Genomic DNA, 17,294 nt, shown 5'->3' with positions numbered 1-17,294 from the left:
AAGTAATTAAATTCAAGGCTGAAAGCTGCAAAACAGTCATCAGTAACTAAATAAAAAAAATATATATATACACCTCAAGAAAGAATAGACAAAAGAAATTAAGTCTCACTTCTATCACTCTTTAAAAGTTTTGGTTTCAGTTTGTGTCAATTTAAATGTTCAGTCTGAGCTGATTTTCATTTTTCTGTGTTAGTGGAAAAGCAGTTGAATTAGCCGACCCAATTTATGAGCAGGCAGAGCAGGATTCTTGCAATGACCACCGGCGCAATACCGCTGTTTTGTTATGAGCCGCAGTTTCAGTGTAAACTTAGTAAAGACGAGCTTCTTTGGCGATGATATGTACAGTATTAGATTTGACTTTTAGCTGACATTTGCGCTGAACACGCAGTGAATGAAACGCATCGAGATTCGGGCGCTTCCTCCGAAAAGCACGTACTCGATTGATCTCAGCTGGTGGATCAATATTCACCACATGTCATGATCGCTCCCATCTGCGCCTCAACTTTAGGTGGGGTTTGCAAACCTGCGTGCTTTAAGTTTTCACTCTTCAGCCGTTTGCATTTCCCGTGGTCATAAAAGCTCCTTCCCTGTCACCTAACAGCGGAAAGCCTTGACAGCTAATATGAACCAATATAGCGGCAGGGAAGAGCAATTCAGCACGTTTTTAGAAAAAAATCTAAACAGGTCGCACTACAATCATTATCTGCAGTCGCACTAATGCTCCCAGATATATTATGAGGTCGCATAGATGAATTTTCGGGCGCATATGCGACCAAAATGGTCGCAATTTCGAGCCCTGCACTATATTAGGCACTGCCACTCCAACCTTTGTATTGATATGTAGCATCCCAAATAAAAAGTGATTTATATTCAGCCACTGAGACTGAACAAAAAAGACTCTAAAAAGCTGGACTATCTGGCCTAATAAAACATTTCATGAACTCATGAAACTCCAGCAAACCACATATCACACATTTTACCCGCACAGAACCTGTCAGGCTTGGCTTGTAAGTCGCAGGTGTGAAACGATAAAGCATGAAGTGATAAAAGCAAAATTCCGACCAGCATAAATATGCATTAAAATTGAACTGCGAGTGAGCATGAGTGTTGTGATATGCTAAGTGTATGTCATGCAGGGCAGTTCTGCAAACAGTTTCCACCGATAAATTGCTTGTTGAATATACTTTGCATAAAGAAAGAGACGGTGCCCACCTTGAACTGCTTCTCTAGTCGTGTTTTGCCCCCTGGGCCCGGCGTCAGGATGCTGTTGACGTAACTGTGCAGCTGACTCGAGGGCACCTCTGTTTCTTTCCCAAGAATGGCTTCCATCAAGGCATCGTGGATGAAGATATACTGCTCCTAAACGGACAAAGGCAGAGGCCTTGTTTATTCAGAAGTACTGTAATACGTCTAATTAGTTACTGCTGAATATTTCCTATGCAATCACGTCACTTAATATTATTATTCATTCATTCATTTTCTTGTCGGCTTAGTCCCTTTATTAATCCGGGGTCGCCACAGCGGAATGAACCGCCAACTTATCCAGCAAGTTTTTAGGCAGCGGATGCCCTTCCAGCCGCAACCCATCTCTGGAAATCATCCACACACACACACACTCATACACTACGGACAATTTAGCCAACCCAATTCACCTGTACCGCATGTCTTTGGACTGTGGGGGAAACCAGAGCACCCGGAGGCAACCCACGCGAACGCAGGGAGAACATGCAAACTCCACATAGAAACACCAACTGAGCCGAGGCTCGAACCAGTGACCTTCTTGCTGTGAGGCAACCGGACTACCTCCTGCGCCACTGCTTCGCCCTTAATATTATGTGTTTTTTAATTAAATGTGAGCAAATACACCCAGTTTTGGCTGATCCCATGTTAATCTTAAGTACATGTAGGCCTGGTTTCACAGACAGGGCTTAGACTAGCCAGGATTAGACTATAGTTCAACTAGGACATTTAAGTAAATTTTACAAACATGCTTAGAAAAAAAAACATTACTGGTGTGCATCTTGAAACAAAACAAAGGCACCTCTTATTTAAAAATCAATCAGTGCAATTTTATTTCAGTTGAAACAGCTCAGACTTACATTTTAGTCTAGGACTAGGCTTAAGCTATGTCTGTGAAACCGGGGGATAGAGTACTACAGCATCCTTCGTATCACTGATAAGTTTTACTGAACAGTCTTACACAATTTATGAAGGAAAGATTCAGCTCTGGCGATGCAGTGGCGCAGTGGGTAGGGCTGTCGCCTCACAGCAAGAAGGTCTCTGGGTTGCTGGTTCGAACCTCGGCTCAGTTGGCGTTTCTGTGTGGAGTTTGCATGTTCTCCCTGCATTCACGTAGGTTTCCTCCGGGTGCTCCGGTTTCCCCCACAGTCCAAAGACATGCGGTACAGGTGAATTGGGTTGGCTAAATTGTCCATAGTGTATATGTGTGTGTGTCTGTGGATGTTTCCCAGAGATGGGTTGCTGCTGGAAGTGCATCCGCTGCGTAAAAACGTGCTGGATGACTTGGCGGTTCATTCCACTGTGGAGACCCCGAATTAATAAAGGGACTAAGCCAAGAAAATTAATGAATAAATGAAGATACAGCTCTACGATTCTTTCTGGATAAACGCAGTGCTAATGGAGGCGGGTGCTGGGCTAATGAGTCGCAACTGTTTTTCTACAATTGACTGCAACCTGTGATATCACTATAAATAAAATGTAAACAAGCTTTGTAGTCTTAAATGAACCAATCAGATTCAACCAAACATATATAATCCAGACTCACACTCAGTCTAAAGACAAGTTCACACTGAGGTTCTTTTTGCTAGCATTTTTCATTGACGTTTAACACTAATTTTCTTGTCGGCTTAGTCCCTTTATTAATCCGGGGTCGCCACAGCGGAATGAACCGCCAACTTATCCAGCAAGTTTTTACACAGCGGATGCCCTTCCAGCCGCAACCCATCTCTGGGAAACATCCACACACACACACGCACACACACTACAGACAATTTAGCCGACCCAATTCACCTGTACCGCATGTCTTTGGACTGTGGGGGAAACCGGAGCACCCGGAGGAAACCCACGTGATGGCAGGGAGAACATGCAAACTCCACACAGAAACGGCAACTGAGCCGAGGTTCGAACCAGCGACCCAGCGACCTTCTTGCTGTGAGGCGACAGCACTAGCTACTGCGCCACTGCCTCACCCCATTTAAATCTTTAACAAAGTAAATAACTCAGAATGCTTGAAATAGCATTAGACCACGCCTTTGAAAATGTTTTTGTTTTGTACGTGTTATTGTCAGTGGTGGAAAGAGTAATGAAAAATCATACTTAACCCCTAAAAATGTAGTGCGAGTAATAGTATCTGTTGTAAATATTATTCAAAGGATGAGTAAAAAGTAGACCTTTTAAAGTAAAGAAGTGAGTTGTGAGTATTACGCTGTTAAAAAAAATGATGGTGTGTTAACGTAACATTCTGTAGTGCAATTTAATTCAGTTATTGCCCAGCAGGCACAAAACGTCATAAGACATTAATATTAGGTTAGATTTAGGTTGTGATGTCAGGTGAAAATTAATGTCTAGCCAGCATCTAGGGAAAACGTTATTTTGAAGTCCAATAACAACGTCAAATGACACTGATATTTGGTTGATTTTAGGTTGTTAGAGAGTAAAGGTCTGTTTTCCCGCGGCTGTCCCACAGATTTCTGCGGCGCGGGAATAAATTTCCAAATAAAGCGCGGGAGCGGTTGGTAACAGGTTTAAATTGGGATGGGAGCGGGCCGTCTAGCAATATCGCTCCCGACTCCGGAGCGAGCACGAGTATGTATGTGTGTAAATGAAATAGCGCGATGCTGTGTTTAGCTTGTTTGTTCCTGTGTGTGTATATGTGTGTGTGTGCACGCGTGAATGAGAGGTGTGTGTGTGCGCGCGAATGAGAGAGAGAGCTTAGCCTGTGTGTGTGCTTGGTGCTTATGTGTGTGTTTGTGTGTGTTAGTGCGCGCGCGAATGAGAGAGAGAGAGCTTTGTCTGTGTGTGTGCTTGGTGCTTATGTGTGTGTGTGTTTATACAGACAGCTTGTTATAGGCTGTCTGGACTCTGTATAGCTGGGTGGTTTCCGGTTTTGTTCTCCCCCCACTCTTTAGCAGGATCGGGCGCGGCGGGTAGAAAACTGAGTGGGTCGGGCAGCGGGACAACAAATGCTGAATATAAGCGGGAGCGGTCAGGTTCGGGCTAAAACCTGGCAGGTGCGGGCGGGAGCGGGATTCAAAATTTAGTCCCGCACAGATCTCTATTAGAGAGTGACCAAAATCGGCCAAAATTTACATCAAATACTGACGTTTATTGGACAAGTATTGCAACTAAAATCCAACATCTGATAGATATCAAAGTGGTAACGTTCACACAATGTCAAGCTGTAACATCATTAGACGTTGATATTTGGTTTATTTTAGGTTGGACATTGGACACTGACGTCGGCCTGACGTTGGGTTCTGACATTAACCTGATATTCATTTAAAAAAAAAATGCAACATCCCCACAACGATAGGGTACAGCATCAATCTGACGTCATGTTGACCTCTTGTGCCTGCTGAGTGTATAAGGCCATTTCGGTCATCATACAGTAAACATCGGTCATCTTCTCATCAGTGACCTGCATCTAAACAGCCTCTGGGTCAATATGTGTAAAGATTTTGGACATCTTGACTTGAAAGACTTGAAATCATCAAATGAGCCAAGCATTTTCAACAAACGATCAATAATCAATAAATGTAAATACGTTCTGGTGTACGTTCAATTTCTACTCAAATTGTATAAATCAGACCCCTTGTCAGCTGACTCACCTCCGTTTGGACCAGGTAGTTTCTCTGAGTTCGTATATGTTTGAGGAAGCCGAGCACATTGACAGCGCCTTTATCCTTTAGCTGCTGTAGCATGCTGTCAATCACAATGTATGTTCCTGTTCTGCCCACACCGGCACTGAGGGAAAAAAAACACATGGATGTCATACGAGGCAGTGCATTTATTACTCTATTCAGCCATTAAATCAGATGTAGGAATGTTTGCTTATTTGATTTCACAACAAGGGACAGTATACATTAATCAGCATTCTCCAAGAAGGTAAATATAGCCAAATTAGCCCAAAGACAAGTTTTCATTGGTGGTCCCCTAACCAGATGTCATTCCAATAAAGATACAAAAATAAAAATACAAATTTAAACTATAAACAATACTCAAATGTGTGTGTGGGTTTTACCTGCAGTGTACAAGCATGGGGCCCATGTCTGGGGTCTGTGCGGCAGAAGACTTCCTGACGAATGTGAGCACGGGTAAAGTGTATTCTGGGACACCCATGTCCGGCCATTGGGTGTAGTGATACTGCAGAACCGTTCTCTCACTCTGACGGCCCTTAGTGTTCCCCTTTTGACCCTGCAAACAAACAAACCACATGACCCTTGAACATCCAAATGTTCTTCAATATAACAAATATATTTATATACTATATATTTTATATATATCTTTCCATTAAGGAACACTTCACCTTTTTTTGGAGGAAAATTTGGCTCATTGTACAGCTTCCCTAAAGTTAAACTGCAGAGTTTCACCATTTTTTGAATCCATAACTAGCTGATCTCCAAGCCTAGCGAGAACACTTTTAGCTTAGCTTAGCATAAATCTTTGAATCAGATCCCCCGCTAGGTAACTACACTGTTAAAAAATGCAGGGTTACACACATTTATTCATGTTGTCCCAACACAGTCAATCAATCAATCAATCAATCAATCAATCAATCAATCAATCAATCAATCAATCAATCAATCAATCAATCAATCAATCAATCAATCAATCAATCAATCAATCAATCAATCAATCAATCAATCAATCAATCAATCAATCAATCAATCAATCAATCAATCAATCAATCAATCTCCATCCATCCATCCATCCATCCATCCATCCATCCATCCATCAATCCATCAATCAATCAATCAATCAATCAATCAATCAATCAATCAATCAATCAATCAATCAATCAATCAATCAATCAATCAATCAATTCATTCATTCATTCATTCATAAGGGCTTAGTCCCTTTATTAATCAGGGGTCGAAGTTTTATGTCTTTCTGTTGTATTCATATTTTGTATTATCTCCAAAATAAATAAATTAATAAAGAAAGAAAGAAAGAAAGAAAGAAAGAAAGAAAGAAAGAAAGAAAGAAAGAAAGAAAGAAACCCATCAACAGAGCTGTCAAGCGAACACTCTTTCCCCCGGTCTCTCACACATGCCATCTAAACATGCACGTTTCATGCACAAACACACCATTTTAACATTTAAACAAAAACTCTTGACAGCTGAGAGTTACTGGCTTCTGGGTCTTTAATATGGTGTAAAGATTATTATGCGTTATTGAAACACAACGGAAGATGCAGCAAAGAAATATCACTTCAGCCTTATCAACAGCCTTACACTTAAAAGGGAAACATAGGGGCAATCATAAGCAAAAAGACCTCTAGCCTATAAGGTGTTTTATGGAATATCCTATCTTAAATTGACCAGCTATATTTTTCCCCTTATTTATTTATTTATTTTACCGCATACTTGTGTGCGATCGAAAAACTAGTGTAAAGGTGGCGTGCCATCTCTACCAGACTCGGGCAAACTCTGCCTCTCTTTTCACTGCGCCCTGAAGCCCCAGCTGGCCCTCTTTGGCCCAAGGAACTTGGCGGGCCGGAAAAAGGCTGGAGGCTGGCCCAAGGAAGCCCCGGTTTAGCCCCAATTTGCCCCGGAAGTGACAATTTGCCCTGGCAAACTCGCTATAGGCGCGATAGTGGAAATGCGGCTATGGTAATGCCTTACCCACAAAACTGACAATAATAATATACAAAACCAGCACCAGCTCTCGAAATTCAAAATGAAAACCAAGAAATATAGAAATGTGTCATCTTAAAATAAATAACAATATACATAAAACCACCATATACCACTAAGGCATTTTCATTTACTGAAAATAGTGGCAGCTTAACTCAAATCTAAGCGGCTGCTATAAAAGTAGCTTCTTCCTTTGCTGCCAGTGGCCTCGGTATGCATTATGAAAGAGATTTACGGAGAGAGCAGATCACTCTCACTGACGCTGTGAAGGCCAGGACCTCGCATAAGCTTCTTAAGACATTTTCCTCTGGCTTTTAATGCTCAGCCCCGACAAAATCCTTCTCACAGGTAGAGAAAAAAGCAGGTCAAACTGTGCATAATGACTACTTTGATCATTCCAAGAAAAGTGCCTTTTCCAGTTCCATCAGGTCATTTTTAAAATAAATGCTCATAAATAGTCAGAATAAGCAGCAAATAATCTGCACAACTGTTAATCTGTCTGTTTTTTCATATCAGTTTAGATCTTAGGAACACCCCATTAAAATAAAACAAACAAAACTGGATAATTAGATTAATCGACACATTTAAACAAGTCTTATAATACATTTTTTTAAATCATACAGTGACACTTAGCAAGAGAATATTTGATATATAATTATTGATATTTGTACAAATAGTCTTGTTTATAATACAAAAATCTTGTTAAAGTTTCAAGATCTACACTTTTAGAAATAAAGGTACGCGAGCTGTCATTGGGCTGGTACACATTTTTCTTAAGGGGGACCATATTGGTACCTTAAAAGTATACATTAAGAGGAACACTTTTGTTCTTTTTAGGTACTAACAAGTACCCTTGAGGTATTAATATGGACTTTTAAGGTACAAATTTGATCCACCCCAGTGACAGCTCTCGTACCTTTATTTCTGAGAGTTTACACAACTTACAAATATAACAAACCATAAAACAGATGAAGAGATTTAAAATTACTATACACAATGTCAAAAAAATCTACATATAACATACTTGGTTGTAAATAAAATGAAATATCTGGCAATACAATGCAATAAAATTTACAAAAAAGTTTCTGAGGGCCGCCAAACGTAGGTGAAAATCTTCAAAAATGCTGGTAGTGGCTAACAACTTAAAAAAAAACAACACTGGCAGGGAAAGAGCTAAATATAATCGGACATGTTTGTTTCTTAATTAGTTAAGGAATTTTAAAAGTTACCATTTTTGCTACATTTTTTTTTGGTATGAGAATGAGAGAAATATAGAGAGATAAAAACATTGTGTACCTTCTTTACTTTGGTGTTTCTGATAGTGAAGATGCGGAGTGTGTAGCACGCCATTACTTTGGTTCTCTTCAGCGTCACCACAATATTCCCATACTCCTCACTGTTCTCTGACGGCCAGTACTGGTCACATTTTCTCTGCAGAACACCATAATAAAAAAGTTGAGAGCGGACATAAGATTATCAGATGATTGAGAAAATGTAGTGGCTGTGCTAACTCACTCTGCCTTTCTCCACAAGGTTAGTGATCATGACTATAATGCCAGTGTTCTGCTCCCACACCATCCGCCAGAAGTCCTCGAACGTGGATTTGAGAGGGCCCTGAGCTGCGATGTAGGCCTTGGGTTTATTATAGCCCTGTGGAGGAGAGAAACACAGTAGATATACATCACAAACACACACACAGTCAGGTCATTATGAGAAAAGAAAAGCCAGACAACAGATTTCACTCACATCCACATAGTTGGCATTGATGTAGTCACTGTGTTTGGAGTCTTTGCCTGCCAGAGGCCTGAGCTTTACTCGACTGTGGTCATCTGGGGGAACAAAGAGAGATGAATGCTCAGAGACATGGAAGAGAACACAGGCTAAATATGTAGTTTAACACTGAAATTATATATTACATGCCTATGCTTTTGTAAGGAATGCGTCAACAGAGCCGCCATTTTAGTACAGGGTATTGCTCCTTTGAAATGAATAAGGGACCAAGGTGCAGTGGAGGACTGGCCATTCGGAGCTATAGATATGTAAACATTTATCCCTATATCTATGATTGGGAGTTTTCCCAGTGGTCAGTACGCAAATATTTAACTTCTAATTTTAATGGAGGGAGCAATTAGTTAGTTAATAAATCTACGTCATGAACGACTCGTGTGGACCATCGATATCTCTGCATCTTAATGTGCATATCCACCTTTCTGAGTTAAATGGTACATAACATTTGTAAAATTCAATTATTTAGGGTTTACAGTATGCACTTTTAGGCGCAGGTACTGTTATGTTATCGGACAGCCTTATAAATTACTAGCAGTTACTTCACTTAGCCGACAATAATACAAGCTCCTGGTATCAGCGACTTGTTGTCATATTAAATTTACATAGTTTGCTGTTTTTATTCAACAAAACTAGCATAAGGCTATTATTAAGTGCAAGTTGGTGCTACTTTTGCCTTATGGTTAGTGCAGTAAGAGACTGTATTATCATTAATAACGTTACTTGTTGAGCACAAAAGTACATAACATACAAAATCATAAAAAACTAAATCTTATGAAATGTTCTGTCTTCGTGCTTTGTTTTCTTTGTTAGCTTGTTACTATACCTGTACGCAGCGCGAAAGTCCAGCATCTTCAGATTGGCTTTAGGCTTGACTAAATGCGGTTGAATGACATTTGTTCTGGGAGCACTGTATAAATATGGCGGCGGTATTGACTCATGCCCAGGGTTCATATGCGATATCTAGTGTATATATCTATGGCTGCATACATTGGAAAATTCTCAACTTTTTAAGCACCAACGAAAGCGTCAGCCAATCAGAACTTTTTTTTACGCGAATACCCCAGCTCAGAAAGTAGCCAATTGCGGACTAATTTTATTGGCTGATGCTGCTATGACGATCGCGTCAGCCCAACTTCAGACACGTTGTCCGTCAAGCATTGATGCTGTAGCCCCGTGTGAACTGAGCGTTACTCCACTCCTAAATGTAAAACGATCCTTCAGAAATTGTTCAAATATGCACATTTGGTGTTCATAAAACATGATTATCATCACTTTTATTTCTAGACTCCTTGATTAATAGAAGGTTTAAAAGAAAATCTACTGTTTAAAACAATACAAAAACATATTATTTGTGGAATAAATGTCTTAGCTAAAAAATATTAGTACTGGGCGAAGCAGTGGCAAAGTAGGTAGTGCTGTCGCCTCACAGCAAGAAGGTCGCTGGGTTGCTGGTTAGATCCTCGGCTCAGCTGGCGTTTCTGTGTGGAGTTTGCATGTTCTCCCTGCGTTCACGTGGGTTTCCTCTGGGTGCTCCGGATTCCCCCACAGTCCAAAGACATGAGGTACAGGTGAATTGAGTAGGCTAAATTGTCTATAGTGTACGAGTGTATGTGTGTATTTCTGTGTGTGGATGTTTCCCAGAGATGGGTTGCGGCCGGAAGGGCATCCGCTGCGTAAAAACACGCTGGATAAGTTGGCGGTTCATTCCGCTGTGGTGACCCCAGAATAATAAAGGGACTAGGCCGACAAGAAAATGAATGAATGAATCTTAGTACTGCAAGCTGTTATTTTTAGTAGAGAAAAGAAATAGTAGTAGAAAGAAATGAAGAAATAGTGCAGTTTAAACACCGAACTAGCTTATTGTATTTACTAGGAAAGTTAGGATAATTAGGCAAGTTTTAGATAACAGTGGTTTGTTCTGTAGACAATCGAAAAATATATATTTCCCAAGAAAGATAATGATATTGACCTTAAAAATGTTTAACAATTTTTTAACATTTTTAAAATTCAAAGTAAAACTAAAAATATTATAGGAAATACTGTGAAAATTTGTTTGCTCTGTAAAACGCAAGCTAAAATATTTTTAAAAGAAATTTAAAGATGTATAACCATTTTACAGGAGCCCTAATAATAATGACTTCAGCTCTGGATATATATACAGTTGAAGTCAGAATTATTAGCCCTCCTTTGATTTTTTTTTCTTTTTTAAATATTTTCCAAATGATGTTTAACAGAGCAAGGAAATGTTTACAGTATGTCTGATAATATTTGTTCTTCTGGAGAAAGTCTAATTTGTTTTATTTCAGCTAGAATAAAAGCTGTTTTTAATTTTTTAAACACCATTTTATGGTCAAAATTATTAGCCCCTTTAAGCAACATTTTTTTCAGATTGACTACAGAACAAAACATCATTATACAATAACTTGCCTAATTCCCCTAACCTGCCTAGCTAACCTAATTAACCTAGTTAAGCCTTTGAATGCCACTTTAGGCTGTATAGAAGTGTCTTGAAAAATGTCTAGTCAAATATTATTTACTGTCATCATGGCAAAGACAAAATAAATCAGTTATTAGAGATGAGTTATTAAAACTATTATGTTTAGAAATGTGTTAAGAAAATCTCTCTGTTAAACAGAAATTAGGGAAAAAATAAACAGGGGGGGCTAATAATTCTGACTTCAACTGTACATGTATAAACATTAAAAGACTTACAGGCGATGATGTTGATGTATCTGTTTTTGTGCTTGTTGTCTGGATGATTGGAGTGTTCTGCTGTAATCTTCATATCAGCTGTGCAGCGCTGTACTTCCTGTAACACACACATGCACATAATGAAGCCATCATGCATAAGATGCAGCTGAAAAGTTAGAATTTATATTTTTTTCTCCTTAGTTCTTAAACATGCATCTTATGTAAGCATAATTGAAATCAAATGCCAAGGGACGTTTGCAAACAAATACTTTGGTCCCACTTTATATTAAGTGGCCTTAACTAATATGTACTTACATAAGAATTAATAGTTTGTTACTATGTACTTATTGTGTATAATACATGTATTTACTGTGTACTTATGCTTGGTTAAATACCTGTATGTAATTAAATCTGTAATTAACTTTTGTAATTACATTTTTAATTACACTGTTGACCATCCCTTACACTTTAACCTACCCTTAAACCTACCCATGCCACCAAACCTGTCCATCACCCAACCTCTATCCCAACTCAAAAGCACCACAAGTGTTTTCAAATACATTATAAACACAGCAAGCTACTACTTCCTACTGCGCCTCCGCGTCACCCCTACCACGTGTGACAAACAATATTATAGACAACCTCTATAATTAGCACAAATATTCTCTTCAGTTTGCAAACACAGCTGACATTCTGACTCCTAACTGATCTCTCATTAAAATGTGAATACACGACACTGTCTAATAACAGACTGCAGCCACATGTAAGAGATGTACTGTAAAAACACGAATTGTCAGCGTGTGCTTAAGTTGGTTGTGTTTGTGTTGCGTCTGATTGGTGTGTGGACATGGTTGTTAAAACCACAGGATGTTTAAAAATCTGCCAGAGGCTGTTTTCAGTACTGTATCATCCGCACACATGCACCTGTGTGGTTTCTGGTTACCTGCACCTGAACTAACCCTACTATTAGTACGGTTAAGTAAGGGTAAGAGCTAATACTTTGCTGAACGTCACGGCAGAAAGCTAGCTTACTTCTGTTCATGTGTGACTTGTGACATCCTGTGATGTTGGTGGTATTATATGATATAATTGTTTATAAAGGGATAGTTCACCCAGAGATGGAAATTCTGTCATCCTTTACTCAACCTTCACTTGTTCTAAGCATTTCTTCTGTTAAACACAAAATAAAGATGTTTGGATGAAAGCTGGAACCCTTGACTTCCATATTTGTTTTTCCTACTATGAAGGTCAAAAGTTTTCAGCTTTCTTCAAATTTTCTTCAACAGAATAAGATACCTCATAAAAGTTTTGAAGCACTTGAGGGTGAGTACATAGTGAGCACATTTGTGAACTATCTGATTACATGAACTCTAATGCTGCATTCACACCAGACGCGGAACGCGTGTCAATCGCGAGTGATTAACATGTTAAGTCAAACGCGCAAATAGACATCCTGCGGTGCGATACACGTGAATGACGCGGCACGAATGATGAGAATTGCGCGCATGGCGCAATGCGTATGGCGCGATATGTGCGAATGGCGTGGTGCGAATAGAGCGTTTTGCGCGTTTGATACGCTTAATGCACTGTGTTCAGACCAGACGCGGAACGTGCAGATAAATCGCGCCATTCACGCGTAAATAGCCGCGTGAACATTTGAGTTTACTCGCTTCATATGCGCGTCAAACCCCGCTTCATTCGCGTGTCAAATTCACATTAGAACAGACGCGGATTCGCGTGATGGGCAGAGCTTCTGACTGAGCCAAGCCGAGTTTGATGAACTGTTGTCAGTGAAGGCTGGAGGATTTCCCTCGGAACACCGAAAACAGCTTCTACGTCACAATCACGCCCCCACAAGAGCAAGCTTCTGATTGGTTAACGCGGCGCGAATGTACGCTGAAGTTCAGATTTTCGAAATCGAGAGATTCGCGCAAAACGCTCGTTAAGCGTGTCAAACGTGCAAAACGCTCAATTTGCCTCACGCCATTCGCGCAATTTGCGCCATTCGCGCAATTTGCATCATTCGCGCAATTTGCGTCATTCGCGCTGCGCCATTCGCGCTGCAGGATGTCTATTCTTGCGTTTGCATTGACTTAACATGTAAATCACTCGCGCTTGAAGTGCGTGCCGCGTCTGGTGTGAACGCAGCATTTGAAAATCTAAACTTCAGCGGACATTCGCACCGCGTTATCCAATCAGGAGCTTGCTCTTGTGGGGGCGTGATTGTGAGTATCGCCTGTTGTCTGTGTCCCAGGGGAAATCCCCCAGCAGACACCGACAAGAAGTTCACCAAACGGGGGTGGGCTCAGTCAGAAGCACCGCTGAAAACCTCCATCAGCCAGGTTCAGTTTCTGGAGGAGTCTATGAGCTTAAAGAGCTGGATGCACCTCTGAAAGGATGTAGTTGACTCAGACACGGCCCTAAACGTATCGACGCTGTTTATCATCCTTCATAAAGCACATAAACACTGTTTTCTTCATAAAATCCATGTTAGCCCTTTAGCTATGAAGCTAGAGTCACGGGGCAGGCAGAAGCCCTGCCCATCAAGCGAATCCGCGTCTGTTCTGAAGTGAATTTAACACGCGAATGAAGCTGGGTTTGACGCCCGAATGAAGCGAGAAACCTCAAATGTTCAGGCGGCTATTTATAGCGCGATTTATCCGCGCGTTCCACGTCTGGTGTGAACACAGCATTATAACCCCATTCTAATTTATTGAGTGAAAAAGTACATCCAACTAGCATATTCAATTCTTTAAATGCATCAAATGGGTATTTTTTTTTAAATAGATGCAACTTGTTGGCTGAGAAAGACAAAAGGTAATAATATAGCAAGGTTGAGAAGTGAGATGATGGCCAGGATTTGGAGGCTGAAGGTCAAGTTCCCCCTTAAGAGGATCTCAGTGGCTTGATTTACTTGAAAATCAATTGTTTCGATTGGAATAAATTCATTCTCAGTGATGTATCCCAATGTAATGTTTACATGAACAATCAAAGTGATCAAGCTGATGTTTAAGCAAAACATGGACCTTGTCTGCATGTTTTACTCTTAAACACACTTGTTTTGTACAATGGTAATGTTGTAACACCATTTTTTTATTGCCATAGTGTTATTAAAGGTATTTCCAAAGGCATGGAGGTAATGTTTTTATATTTATGTAGAAAATAATAATTTATGTAAAGTTTTTAAGCTTTAATTGTTTTTTTTTTGGAAGCGCATATGTGCATAACTAACACGCTCTGCGCTGGACTTTACACCAGGTTTTGGTCAATGGCGCAGCCTATTTTAGTTCCTCAAAATAGCAACGCGCCAACAATGCGCCTTAACACACCTCCTTTTTAGACCAGAACACCCATGAGTGGTGCAAATGGTCAAAGTGGTGCTTATACATCTGCTATTTAAACAACGTGGTGCAAAATGTGAAAATTAGGGTTGCGCTGGTCTGAAAATAGCATCAAATCACGCCAAAGAAGTCTTGCACCTTATTTTGCGCGGGTGTATGATAGGGCCCTTAGAGTTTAAAAAAAATGAATGAGTAAATAAATACATGAAAAACACAAGTAGAAATGGGCCTGTCTTCCCTTCTAGCGTTCTCCATTCACTCTCCTCTCGCTTTCAGCTGAATGCCGAAGTTGTCCAAGTGTCCTCTTCCTTTTTTCCCCTCCTTTGGGGTTGTTTCTTTCCTCCCCCCTAAAAATCTCATGCCTGGGCTTCACATAATCCCTGTGCCTGTCCAGGCCAAGCCAATACCCTTCCACTCCTCCTGACTCCCATGATCACTGCCACCGCTGCTTTCTTCAGGCCGAGCTGCACAAAGCCACTTGTCAGGGGCCTGGGGGGCTCATCCAAAAGGGGGTTTGGCTCAGCTGTCATCCCTCTTTCTCCCTGCTGAGCAGTGGAGGCGAGAAAGAAGGGTTAGGAACCACAGAGGAATCCATTGAGGGGAAACAGCACCAGAAGCGCCCCTTGGAACCACTTCCCAATGTCCATCAAGCCTACATGCACACGCAAACACACACTTTTGAGGCACATCCCTGCGCCAATCAAGCCAGTTTTGAACAAAGGGGCCAAGCTAGGCCTTTAGGGGACCCTCAGTAACCCCCAGAGGCCCCTCCCTCATTTTCTCCTCTGAAAGAGGGAAAGTAGGAGACCTACTTTTGATGCTAAATCCAATGATTAGCTGGACAACAAACACAACAGGCAGGGATTAATAGGGATATTAACAAAAAAGTGAGTAGGAAAAATTTGGGCTGACATTTGATTGAAAGTTTAAGTAAATTAATGCAATATTCTGATTGAATGTGCTACAAGTAAGAATTTACATCTATTTATTTTCCAACAAATGTTCATTGGAAATATGTGCTTCAGCCTACCTCTTTTTCATTCATTTATTTTCTTTTCAGCTTAGTCCCTTTATTAATCTGGGGTCGCCACAGCAGAATGAACCGCCAACTTATCCAGCATTTGTTTAAAGCCTGGTTTATACTTCTATGTCAAGTGATCGACCCACAACGAGAGGATAGCTGTGCATTTAGAGAATAGCTGTGCATTTATACTTCTGCGCGCTGTTTCTGTAGCTCTGCAATAACACTTCCAAAACGCTAGTTGGCTGTGAGGTGTTAATGTTCCTTTGTGTCGAGTTTCTTCGCTGGTGTTTTGTTTTTTCTGAACGCTCTTATAACACTCCTTTACAATGACTTAAAGTGGAAACAAAACTGCTAATCTCACTTAGACTTGCAGCCCAGGCTCATTTTAAAAATGTACCCCTATATACATTTCTGGAGAGCACCAAATATGTCCCTAAAGTTACGTTTTTTTTGCAGTTTTTGTTTTTGCGAATCTACCAGAGGCAGCTGTGTACGCTTTTTCAGATCTCTCTCTCGAGTGCAAATCGATCTTGCTCTTCTCATGTAAATCCACCAGAGGCAGCTGTTGACTGACTGTCTGACTGACTGGCTGACCGATAGCCCACCGACCCACTTCCCTAAACCCAACCAACAGTGTTTTCAAAAGCAATCCAAAAAAAAGGAAAGTCCTCGTCTGATTTTTACTACATTTTCAGATTTATCACAGTCACCTTGTTATTCACTTGTTTCTGCTTGCTTCTGTTTTTGTCTTACTCAAACTGCTTTATGGAACTGGTCTTCGCCGAACTCGAACCCCGTCTTCCGGTAGCGTTAAAGCCATGTGTTATAGTCATGTGATAGGGGCTTGAAGAATAAGGGAAGGATACGCAATGACACCAAAGCCCCAATCAGGTAGAGAATGTCGGCAGCCCCGCCCCCGTTTTCAGATGCCTCCATTATCCCCCATCCACACTGAGACGGAGGAGCAGCATTTTAGAAAGAAAACGGCCTCTTCAGCGTTTCCAAAATGCACCGTTTTCGGCGCTCGAAAACTCCGCCATAGTGTGGACAGATGGCGTAACCGTAGCAAAACTTATGCCTTTTCAAACTAAAACGCAATAGTGTAAACAGGGCCTAAGGGTGTCCAAACTTGGTCCTGGAGGGTCGGTGTCCTGCAGATCTTAGCTCCAACTTGCTTCAACACACCTGCAAGGATGTTTCTAGAAAGCCTAGTAAGAGCTTGATTAGCTAGCCCAGGTGTGTCTGATTGGGGTGGGAACTAAACTTTGCAGGACACCGGCCCTCCAGGACTGAGTTTGGACACCTCTGGGCTACATATTTCGCGATCTCCAGAATGTATATAAGGTTACGTTTTCAGAATGAGCGTATGTTGTAGACTTGCCATGGCATCTATATATTGCTGCTCTCTGATCATTCGAAGTGGTTGTTTTATCCTCATTTGAAAATCGTCTTGTATAAAAGCATCTTCTAAACGAATAAATGTAATGCAAATATAAAATAAAAAGAAGAAAATGTATTAAAATGATGACTAAATTAAATAAAATACAGCAAAATGATGAATTAAATTAAGATTGA

At 40.7% G+C, this 17,294-nt stretch overlaps 1 protein-coding gene across 4 annotated transcripts in view; it reads right to left on the bottom strand.

Moving 5' to 3' along the window:
• The window catches only part of ptprga (protein tyrosine phosphatase receptor type Ga), a 514,388-nt gene that overhangs the window by 22,197 nt on the left and 474,897 nt on the right, over nt 1-17,294 (bottom strand). For all 4 annotated transcript variants that reach the window (NM_001329864.1, XM_087272537.1, XM_087272538.1 and 1 more), the window contains 7 exon segments: nt 1,213-1,359; nt 4,848-4,983; nt 5,261-5,433; nt 8,172-8,306; nt 8,391-8,525; nt 8,622-8,704; nt 11,376-11,472. In NM_001329864.1, the coding sequence (NP_001316793.1) occupies nt 1,213-1,359; nt 4,848-4,983; nt 5,261-5,433; nt 8,172-8,306; nt 8,391-8,525; nt 8,622-8,704; nt 11,376-11,472 (906 nt within the window).

This window comes from Danio rerio, chromosome 11 (assembly GCF_052040795.2).
Source record: "Danio rerio strain M-AB ecotype USA chromosome 11, GRCz13ab, whole genome shotgun sequence".
NCBI classification, from domain to species: domain Eukaryota; kingdom Metazoa; phylum Chordata; class Actinopteri; order Cypriniformes; family Danionidae; genus Danio; species Danio rerio.
Note: the sequence above shows the minus strand (reverse complement) of the source record. Positions and strands in the feature narration are given on the sequence as shown.